Here is an 11,175-nt window from a genome sequence, read left to right as displayed (position 1 = left end):
GTATCGTGCGTTAAGTATTGTGATAATATCGTATCGTGGGATGTATGGTGATTCCCACCTCTATTATATGGACGCCTGTGCTGATTCTGACCGTTTCCTGGACGTTTTTCTTTGAGACAAGTTTTTTGTCCCGTTTCATCAACTACGATTATCCCTAATTGAAAATAAAGGAAGGGAATTCAAATAATTCTTAGACACTTCTACTTAAACAGTAACATGTTTGGTCATTAACTGCACACACACAAAAAAGGTTTTCTAACTGTTAGGGGAAAAGTTTTTCTGCCCAAACTTCAGTTCAGATGCATAAAATGTGGGATTTGACCCTGACGTCTGTGAGCCGCTTCACTCGAACACGAAGCTAAACGGTGAGTCTGGAGCGTCAGAAGTCGGAGTCGTCTGTCGCCGAGTTATCAGCACCGGCGGAGACTTCAAAAGTCTGCAGGCGGCTTTCATTAGCCTTCTGCTCAGTCATCTTCTTCTTGTTGTGGTTTCTGATGTGCACGCTCAGACCGCGCTCAGTCATTTCGTAGATCTGACACTTGGCGCAGTAGTACGGCGACACCCCGACGTGCCGGAACTGGTCGGCGAGGTACGACACGAGCGTCTTGAAGCCTTTGTTGCAGATGTCACAGCGCGGGATAACACCTGGATGCTCCTTCTCCAGGTGCTTCTTCAGGCCCCACCTGGACCCTTTGAACCCCTTCTTCTCCTCCGTGCCGGCTTCCTCCTCGGCTGCGCAGAGGCGGCAGACGAACACAGCGTCCTGGTTGGCGTGGCGCCTCGTGTGCGCGTCCAGCTCGATCTGAGTGCGGAGTGACTGCTGGCAGGAGTTGCAGAAGAACGTCTTCTTCCCCTCCATGTGGTGCATCTGCTTTAAATGCACCGCCAGCCCAGACGCCCTCTTGAAAAGCTTGCCGGGCGGCGGGCACATCGTGCACACCAGTTTCTTACCTGAGCCCGAGTTCATCTCCATCACGTCGCTGTAATCCTCTCCCAGTGCCAGCACGCTCTTATTGCTCACCGTGAACTCTTCGCTTTTGATCTCCTCTTCCTCGGTTACCAACCTCCTCTTCTGGCTCACCTGAGGTCGCAACCTCGCCGGTCTGGACGGCAGCAGAGCTCCGGGGTTCTCGCTGACCACCGGAGTTTTAACAATTGGCTCTTTCGCTGGGAGCGACCGATCTACGGACATCGTGAACTGGTAACTCTCCCCCTCCTCTTCAGGGTTTGAATACTCGATGACGTAGACGCCGTCATCGTCATCCTCTCCCACGACCTCGTCCTCCGCAGGCAGCGAGCACTCCACCTCGTAGAACACCTTCCCGTCGACGTGCGACTCCTCTTCAGCGATGTGAGTGTCGTCTATTCTCACGACTGTTATCTGGTCCATCCCACCGGCGCCATCCCAGTTTTTGTTTCCGGCCATGACCGAGGATGATGATGCTTTTCCTGCACCTCCGCTTTGAACGGTCGACTGCTTGGAAGCCGCCTGAAAGGAGAAAAATGTATTACATACGCAGCAAACAGATAAAATACTACAGAATGAAGGCATAAAAAGTCTTTCTTAGATATATCAATAAATCAATACCATATACACAGTATTTCCTGACAGTAAATATTGGTTTGTGACTGGCGTCCTCATTCTGCTCGGCGTGGCAGCTCATGAAACAATCCTCCACCTGCATCACATCCTGGTTAGAGAGCAGCTCCATCTCAAAGAGCAGAACAAGGACTAACATCACCCAAGACGGTGAAGTCAAAGTCAGTCTGACCACAGGATCAGAGTCTGGCAGTCACAGCAAAAGCACTCTGATCAGCCTATTGTTGGAAAAACGGGAGACAGGAAGGGCCGATGCAAGTTTGTCAATAGTGAATCAACTTTCAAAATAAGAGCATATGGGAATATGTGATAGTGAACTGACTGAGATGCTGTCTGAAATTGATAAAACAATAAAAATAAATCTCAAAACACACCTGAGTGGTGTGCTAGCTTGGAACATGCTGGACTCATAACAGATCATTTTGTGTGGAAGAATACTCCTATAATGTGTGAAAGGCCCCTTTATATGAGAGCGCACGCAGAGCCTCAAGGACAAAGTCTGGTTTAGCAGAGAAAGTCGATAACTGCCCTTGTGACACCCCTCATCTCTGACTCGGGGTTTATAGGTAAACTTTCTTCATCCCTCTGGGCAGCCCACCAAAGTCTACGTGTGAAAAACACTTAACATTTATTCATAAATACTAAATATTATCCAAGTTTTATTTTTGTTTGGAGTGACCAGGATGGAAAGACTTAGAAATAAAAAGATCAGAAGGAGAAGTTAGACACACGAGCCTGAGGTGGTTTGGACATGTGCAAAGGAGGAGAAAGGATGTTGAAGATGGAGCTGCAAGGGAGGAGGAAGAGAGGAAGACCTCAGAGAAGAATCATGGATGTAGTGGAGGAGGACATGCAGGCAGTTGGTGACACAAAGGGATAGGGTGGGATGGAGCAGCTGAAAGATGTAGGTCTGCACGGTGATGGAGCTGAATTTGAGTAAAAGCAGTTCCACTCAGCAGGAAATATATTATTAATTAATGATTAATGAATATTAATATTACATGTCCAGGTATTTGTTCGTAGTTTTTATCTGTACATGCTTGTATGCTACTCATTCATTGATGCAGGTAAGCATTAACATATAAATAGACAATAAACAAGAGAATTATTGTTCATAATACAATTATTATATTATTATATACATGTACAATAACTACTTGTATTATTTACAAAATCTGTAATTGTGTTTATTATGTCAAATAATCATTTGTGATTACAGTAAGTATTTTACTGTTTATTTATGTAACTGCACAGCTCTAGACCATTTTTTCTAATATAATATTTTAATTTTCACATACATGTAGATTATGTTAGCTACTATTATAATTTTTCATTATAATTTTGTATTCCTTTTTTATAAGTGCACGTTTAAATGTTTATTTTGATCATTCCTGTTATAACAAGACTTCCATTCAAAATGTTCTGTTTTAAGTAGAAGTGAGACGTGAGCAGCGATACTTCACATTTTAACGAAACATTTTTTCTCTAATAAATAATCCGCCACGACCTATTTTTCTGCTCAAGTCTTTTCTGTTTATTCTTTTAAATAACAGCAAGAATAGAGTCAACATTCAGCACGACCCTGCTGCCGAAGTCAGCCATCACAACCATTAGCTTAGCAACGAACAGCTAATCAGTAGATAGGGGCAGCTCTGAGGTTCAGATTTCTCCACTATGAACTAGTTGGCTCTTTAACATTAAAGGAAAAGAGTTGAACTGCATGCACAAATGTTCAGGTACAGCTAATCGTTCACCTTTAATCGATGCAGATGGTCAGATTTCCTGCAGAAAGCTAGCTGAGCCACAAAAAGAAAACACAAAAAGACGTGTGTTTTCTTTCAGGACAAACTAACGAGCTGAAAACACATGACAGAGCGCCCCCTGGAGCCCTGGATGTACTTTAAAAGTACCAGCAGTCAGCGAAAAACAGTTCAGTAAAAAACTGTACAACAGAACGATATTGTACGATAAGATACAAGTTACCCTAGAAGGGACTCAGTTACGTGTAAACTAATAAATAAAGTCACATAAAATGAGCTTAACAAGTTAAAATGTCATATAATAATAAATATAAAAAAAGAAACATTTGTAATTTAGTAAGGAGCTCGGGGTAAATTTAAAAATAACAATTAAATTAAAATGGAATAAAAATGAGTAAAGAAAACAACAGAATAGCCCTCAACATTAAAAAAATCAATAAAAAACTAAAAGAAGATTGGAAATAAAATACAATAAAATTTAATAAAATATCATTTTAAAAAAATCATAATTTAATTCGTGAAGAAGCTCCACAGGTTAAGGTACATGTAAGAAAAATATTGAAATAATGTTTTTATAAAATTAAATAAAACGTAAGAATGTGAATATAAATCAATACATTAATAGCTGAAGAAAATAAAACAGCCACAATAAAAATGTTTTTTAACTGTATGATAATAATGTAAAAAATTGAACATAAGCAATAAGAATTACTACTACGGTACTTTTACATTTATTAGAGGTGAATTTCGTCACTGTTGCTTCTTTACTGAAAGAAGCGCTTTGTCTCTGTAACAATGCCCTGTTCCAATAAAGTACTGAGGTTTTGAATGTCCTAGTCTGCGCATGCGCACTTCTGATGAGTGATTCGACGCTGAGTAGCTAGCATCTCGTCAGATCTGTGCTTTCTCTGCATTCGCTCACTTCTCGTGAACAGTTATTGTTTAACAGCTGGTCATTTCTACCGAGCGGAACTACCGTGACCGAGGCGTGAAAGAATATGCCCAAAAATAAAGGTAAGGTTAGCGGGAAGCCATCCGTTAGCGACGAGTTTCAGTTGATTGTGTCGGAGCCCGCCGCGGACACACGCAGCTAAAACGTGACACCGACCGGCTGCTGCTAGTTAGCCCCGCGGAGCCTCGTTTACACGATCGTTAGCGTGGTATACGTGATGTTTACCCGCTCTGTTTGGTTCTATGCGGGGTAACTGTGAATTTAGGAGAAATCTAATAAAGTTCTCCTTTACGATTGAGCTAACCTGATTACTGGTGTAGTCCGCTGCTAACTATTACAGCTAACCAGCTAGCTTCTACCTAGTTACCCCACCTACCCCACCCGGGCCGGCCCGTAATATCCGCCTCCAATTTCCACCAATATTCAGCCCTTTAAAACGCCAGAGTGTCTTTATACTGGGTTCTAAACTATTCTCCAGATGGTATTGTAGCGTTTGGACGATGTTACGACCCTTAACATAAAGGTTAGCTCCTGTTTCTGTCCGGTTCCCCTTTCAGAGAGAAGCTCACACAGGCGTTGAAATTAATGGCATCTCTGCTGTGTACCACGATAAAACGCCAGTTTGGATAACTGAAATTGAACCATTCACACGTACTTAAAACAAGGTGTCAGTGTTGTCTTGTTTAGCAGAAGTTTCTGGTGTTTCTAGTCATTTTTGTTCCGTTGCTAAACAAAAAGCTGCCTTAAGCTTGATTAAATTTAACTCCACTCAGCGCCAAAATTATTTATATGTACGTTTAAAAAAACAAAACGGTGAAATTGACACAAACCACAAATGTATTTCTGCTTGTTTCTTTTTACAGGTAAAGGAGGTAAAAATCGGCGACGTGGAAAGAACGAAAATGAGTCTGAGAAGAGGGAGCTGGTGTTCAAGGAGGATGGACAGGGTGAGTGTGGGTTCAGTTTATTCTGTTTGTGGGTTAGAAGAGTTGCCTTCACCTCCGAGCTAAGCAAGTATGCAAGTATTGCTTGCACAATATAATGCTGTTCACAGAAAGGAGCGCCTTACAGAAAATTGTCAGGTAAACAAAACACTGACAACATTATAGCACTGACGCATTTACGTGTTCAAAAAGGAGTAGGACGAAGTATAAACTTATTCATAAGGTCTAGGATTAAGTGTCACTGCATGTCCTTAACAAACAGTAATTTAGTGTGTTTGATGTGAGTGGGATGAAGAGTGAACTATTAAGGTTTTAAAGTATGTCTCAGTTAAAATACAGTGTTTCTTCTTATTATGGGAAAATAAAATTGAGTTACACAAAGGAGAGTGATGAGTAAAATACAAAATAAAATGTAATAAATGTAAAAAAAAAATAATTAAACCTTTTAAATGAATGAAACAAAGTGCTGTTTAAAAAGCTGCATATTATTGGATAAGTTGGGTCTGTAGAGTGAGCTCGTTAAATTCAATAAAACAGAATAAAAAGTGCCTCCCTAAAATAAACACATCAAATACTAAAAGTGTAGTGGTCAGTGTATGAAGAAGAAAAGTTATTTAAATAGTAATAATAAAAGTTTGTTCTAGTGTTAGTTTACTGTATCAGCTGTAAAACAGAGTTACACAGAGCTATGTTTCACTATATTATGTCTCTTTTTACTTTTTTTTTTTTTTTTTTTAGCATCTGCAAATAAAAAAATGATCTCAATAACTTGAAATCAAAATGAAGACATGATATAAAAAAATTAAAATGCTTTGGGAAACCTGAATATCATCTAAACGTTTAGAAAGTAACAGGATGAATACAAAAAGACAAAAATAAATTTAAGTAGGAAAAAAAATCCCGATTGTAAGTTGGGCACAGTTTTAGGAATTGTAAACGAGTGTCATAGCTCATCGTTCATGTTAGAACTACTTAAATCTCTAAGATTGAAATGTAATCTTTGAGTCTAATCTAATCAGTTTTATCCAAACAAAATAATGCTTGAAGTTTTCAGTCCTGTGCTTGCATATGTGACAATTATTTGATGGTAAATCAAATATTTGCTTAAAAAAATGTCTCGTTAAGCTGTGAGGATTTAAAATATCAGCTGTAGTTGATGAGCAGACAGTCAAAACACACCAGCTCCCCAGCCAACAGTTGCCTCAAGGCGCTTTAAGGTAAAGACCCCACAGCATTAGAAAGAAACCCCAACTTTTACATGACCTACTATAAACAAACATTTGGTGACAGTGGGAAGGAAAAACTCCCTTTTATCAGAAGGAAAGGATTTAAGAGCAGTGATGTTTAGAGCGCTGGATGACTGAGGGGTTTACTGGCTTTACTGGATCTTCAGCTTAGAAGTGTCAGGGTCCAGCTGGAGCTGCTCAAAAATTCACTGCTCAAATCCGGATGTAACAACCTTCTGAGGAGCAGGTTTAAAAACAAATTAAAATTTAAAGTTAAACATTGCAATCACTGGATGATCTATCTTGTGTCATTATGCCATTCACAAATATTTATGGCTGGATCCACTCCCTACAGCCTCGGTGCATGTGTCACTGATCCTACCAGACCTGGATCAGAGAATCAGGGACGTCCTGGACAGTCTGGTGCTATTTGGAAGCATGGGTACAGAACACTTCAGAGGTTCTGATGAAGGTGTGGGTCAGTTCTGCCTTCATCATTCAAGAACTGTTCTGTACCAGGACGAACCCAAAGCACCAGGATAGGATTGCAGTCATTCTGGAGTGTGTTTCAGGCTTCAGACTCTCACGTCTGTCACATGTGCTCAGTGTGAACAGTTTGTTCAGAAACATGCACAGGAGTGACCTGCAAAGCAGCACATACTGTTCCTGCTGTTATCTACAGCTTTGTCTAGCTCTGCTCCTGCTGGTGTCCACTCCAAATCTTGGCACTCTGCTGGGAGACTCTGCAAACTTTCCTGTAACCGCAGGCATGGAGATCCTGAAGGATCTGGACTGCACGGGCAACCATCAGTAACCGGGACACTAACAAAAAGCAAAACTAGAGAAAAATCAGTCAGAAGAGAGGAAGAGCGAGCAGTCTGTGGGCACCACCTGCCATTCCCTTTGTGGGGGTTGTCTTGTTGTCTCATCCAGTGCATCTGTCACTTTCATTTGCACCAAGGCAGCTGAAATAGATTCATAATGGTTTATTCCTCCTATTCTGAACAGTGTATGAGCCCTTTATTACAGGCGAGTATATCACGGGTTGATTTAAGCTTCCTTTGCTCTCTTGTGTCTCAGAATACGCTCAGGTGATTAAAATGTTGGGGAACGGACGTCTGGAGGCGATGTGCTTCGATGGAACCAAGCGGCTTTGCCACATCAGAGGAAAACTCCGGAAAAAGGTAGGAATGACCCGAGCACCTTCTGTCGCCTTCTCCCACCATCACACACAGAGGAAACTCTGTGGTGTGACGCCGCGTCAGCATTTTCTCAGGCAGCCGCCGTCAGCGTGTGTGCGGGTCACAAAGTGCAGCGTGACCCTGTGCCACTCATCCCTGCTTTGTTTTGTTTTCCCTCCAGGTCTGGATTAACACGTCGGACATCATCCTGGTCGGGCTGAGGGATTATCAGGTGTGTTGGTGGCTCACACAGGCTTCAGATCAGACCACTAATACTGTTGTCAGTCACTGGGAGGGCACCGTGAAGCTTTAACAGCCTGAATTACTTTTCCTAAACTTATTTGTGTTTTATCAGTAGAGATGTTGATGTTTATGATGGCCACAAATAACAGAAAACTGCTCACAGTTGTGTTTACATGGAGAGTCCTACTTACGGGGCTCTGTAGGGGGGCTTAGTTAAAAAATCTTAAGTTACTGTGATCAGTAACACAAACTTCAACCCCAACTTCTGTTCCAGGACAACAAAGCTGACGTCATCCTTAAGTACAACGCAGACGAGGCTCGCAGTTTGAAAGCGTACGGAGAGCTGCCAGAGCACGGTGAGTTACGCTGCACGTGTCACATTAACGAGGCGTTTTTTTAAAAACTTGCTGTGTTAATGTTACTGCAGCTGGTTGTCTGGTGTCTGTTTTACTTCCATGAACTTCCACAAACATTATTGTGTCAGACCTGTAGGTGAAGTAGGATTCTGTTTTCTTGCAAATCCAAGGTGGAAAATAGTTGCAGGTTTTGATCAGCAGAGGGCCTCATTGCACATCACAAACATACTGAATTTTGGGACTGAGCAAAGTAGCAGCACCGTGGTGATGACCCAACCAACTGCAGGAAAATAATAGAGGAAGCGTTAGGGCTACCCGGTTAGCCATGCATGAACTTTCAAAATAAAAGTTCAAGGTTTCTCCACTAATAAATCACGTGCAAGGTGGAGAAGTGGTGACAGTCTCATTTCCAAACTGCTCCCTGATGGTGATGGTGATCATTCAGAGCATCTATAACTGCACAGTGCGACCCTGTGGCGTGATTAGATTCACTCTGGGGTCGGCGTGAGTACTCGTGAGATGTTTCTGATGCATTTTCTGTTTCATCTGCAGCCAAAATCAACGAGACAGACACATTTGGACCTGGAGACGACGATGAGATTCAGTTCGATGACATTGCAGATGACGATGAGGACATTGATGATGTAAGTTGGCGTAATTGAACAATATTTTTTTTATATATTCTAAGTACCTGAATTTAATTCTTCACAGGAGTGAATTATAATCCCAAAAGTAGTCTTGAAGCCAGTACAACACCTTGACTTAAACATAAAGAACTAGCAGCATAATTTTACTTTCTTCTTTTAGTTCTAAATCTCCATCAGTGACCTTATTTTCTGAGACACAGTGGAGCTTTGCTTGCTCTTAAACAAGTTTGGTCTTGGAGCTTGTGTCATCCAAAAAGTTGTGGTGGTCACATTTTATTGCATTTTATAGACAAAAAGCTTATAAATCATAATTGGTCGTATTTAAGTTCATTTCTGATTTAAAACAATAAAAAAAAAGAGGAGATGTGAGGATGGTTCTGACGAGACAGTTTAGCTGAGCGAGCCTGGGCGTAAACTTGTTTTTAAGTGACTTTGGAGTCTCGCACCTTCTAACAGCCTTATATTGGCTTTTTTTCACATGTGTTTTAGATTAATGCATTTGAGAGATTTTCTACATATTTGATGATCCTCACCATCTTTGGTTGCACTTTAACCCCCAACATGATATAAACTGTAGAAGTAGTTTGTTTGGTCCAAATATGGTGGATAACTAAACTGCGTGCACGCTGGGATCAGATTGTGCAGAACAAACTCAAATGTTTCCTCTTCCTCTTTGCAGATCTAAAATCCTGCCACTGGAGGGAGAAGGTGGGATTTTGTTAGAGATGCTCCGATTGGGATTTTTCGAGCCGAACACAGCGCACCGAAAATAATTATTTTTATTAAGATCAGCCTATGCCAGTCCAATACAGTTTATTAATATACAGTATGTTTAATCCAGCTTGTTCATCATCAGTAGACATCTTTGTTGTTTGGAGAACTTTAAGTGCATTTCACACGGGGGGAGATCACCATCAGTACTTTGATTTATTAGACAAGACGCTGCTTTAGAGACTGTCTCAGTTATCAGACGGAGACCACTGAGGATGATGATTATGAAGATGATGATGACGCCGACAGTTTGCTTTCCCCACCTTTGTGGAGAATCTGAGCTGATCGACTGCATCATACGTGTAAGGTGAACATCTGGAGCATTTCTAGATTTTTACCCTTTGCTTCCAGCTGCAACAGAAAAAGGCAAATCTGCCATCTCAGTTTTGATTTTTTGTTTCCTCCTTAATTTTACACACAGCTGTGCAGAAAACACACTCATTGTCTCATGACTGCAAAATATCTCACACCTAGTGCATGTCATCTTTTAAAAATGTATTTATATTCATTTCACACTGTGGAATTTACAAACGAGTACAGAATCTCTGGATTCGCCAATAAAAACATTAACTAGTTTGTGTTTTTCCTCCTTGATCGTTTATCGTTGTTTGTTGATGGCAGAAAGAATGCGTTGACCTCCACGGTGGCTTTTTGCTCCCTTTCCTTTACGCCCTGCCTGCTCACATAAGCTCGTATTTTTAGTTTACACCCAGGCTGAATGAAGGCAATCCTGCTCCCCTAAAATCAAAAGAAGACTCAGATGTATTTCTCTGTTTACTTCCCTCGTTTGTCTTTCTGTTGTTGTTTCCTTGTCCTCTCTTTGAACTCTTTGCTGCTCGCAATTCCGGTCGCTAGACCAGCGGTTCCCAAACGTTCCCCTTGCAGACATCCCCACCAGTTAAACCAGTAAAACCTCACAGCACAGCCATTTATCATTGCATAGAACCTCTAGAAAAATCAGTGATTTATATCTGCAGCATATTATATCTATTTCCCCTCCTCGCAGTCCCCGAGGAGGCCCAGCACCTCAGTTTGGGAACCACTGCTCTAGCCGACGTGGGGCCTGTTGCTGTTGTAACTGAATTAATAAAAAATTAAAATGTACTATGATGTTTGAAGGCTGGGTTTCCAATAAAGATCTTAACTCCACTGACCTGGCATCGTGGTTTTTGGGCGCCTAACGCACTTCCTGTGCCGGTCTGATGGTGGCAGCAAACTGACCTTGTGCTCTTGGGCACTTTAAGCTGAGAACATTGAGGGCTGCAGGGAACAAAAGCTGGTATTTTTGTCCTTACAGTGTGGAGAGGCTGTGCAGGAAGTGACGACCTGCTGTGGTGAATCCTTCAGCCTCAGGCTCACAGTGTGCCTGCTCTTTGTCTCCAAATGGTTATATTTAAAGTTGACCAGTCCTTCTGTCCCTTATTTAAGTTCTTATTTCATATTATTTCTACTCTTAAATGTTTACGTTGGGGAGAACAAAGACCAAGGAAAGAAG

The 11,175-nt window shown here is 41.5% G+C and overlaps 2 protein-coding genes across 2 annotated transcripts; one reads left to right on the top strand and one right to left on the bottom strand.

Annotated features, from left to right (window-relative positions):
* Positions 1-17: 17 nt before the first annotated feature.
* LOC102192574 (zinc finger protein 615) lies at positions 18-3,437 on the bottom strand. Its single transcript, XM_005752451.1, has 2 exons — positions 3,355-3,437; positions 18-1,489 (listed from the first exon to the last, which is right to left on the bottom strand). Exon 2 carries the CDS (start codon positions 1,424-1,426, stop codon positions 380-382), a length of 1,047 nt encoding a protein of 348 aa, XP_005752508.1. The 5' UTR covers positions 1,427-1,489; positions 3,355-3,437; the 3' UTR covers positions 18-379.
* A 741-nt stretch (positions 3,438-4,178) lies between these two features.
* Positions 4,179-10,829, top strand: eif1axb (eukaryotic translation initiation factor 1A X-linked b). Its single transcript, XM_005752450.2, has 7 exons — positions 4,179-4,374; positions 5,176-5,259; positions 7,563-7,666; positions 7,845-7,895; positions 8,181-8,262; positions 8,815-8,906; positions 9,589-10,829. Exons 1-7 carry the CDS (start codon positions 4,359-4,361, stop codon positions 9,592-9,594), a joined length of 435 nt encoding a protein of 144 aa, XP_005752507.1. The 5' UTR covers positions 4,179-4,358; the 3' UTR covers positions 9,595-10,829.
* Positions 10,830-11,175: the final 346 nt, after the last annotated feature.

This window comes from Pundamilia nyererei, unplaced genomic scaffold (assembly GCF_000239375.1).
Source record: "Pundamilia nyererei isolate P.nyererei 1_Seehausen unplaced genomic scaffold, PunNye1.0 scaffold00361, whole genome shotgun sequence".
Classification (NCBI taxonomy): domain Eukaryota; kingdom Metazoa; phylum Chordata; class Actinopteri; order Cichliformes; family Cichlidae; genus Pundamilia; species Pundamilia nyererei.
The sequence above is the reverse complement of the archived record's forward strand: the minus strand, read 5'-3'. Positions and strand labels throughout refer to the sequence as shown.

Coding starts and splice junctions, on each gene's coding strand:
- LOC102192574 (XM_005752451.1), bottom strand. CDS start 1,426: ATGGCCGGAAACAAAAACTGGGATGGCGCCGGTGGGATGGACCAGATA.
- eif1axb (XM_005752450.2), top strand. Junction 7,667..7,844: donor GAGGAAAACTCCGGAAAAAG/GTAGGAATGACC, acceptor TTTTCCCTCCAG/GTCTGGATTAACACGTCGGA. Junction 7,896..8,180: donor TCGGGCTGAGGGATTATCAG/GTGTGTTGGTGG, acceptor CTTCTGTTCCAG/GACAACAAAGCTGACGTCAT.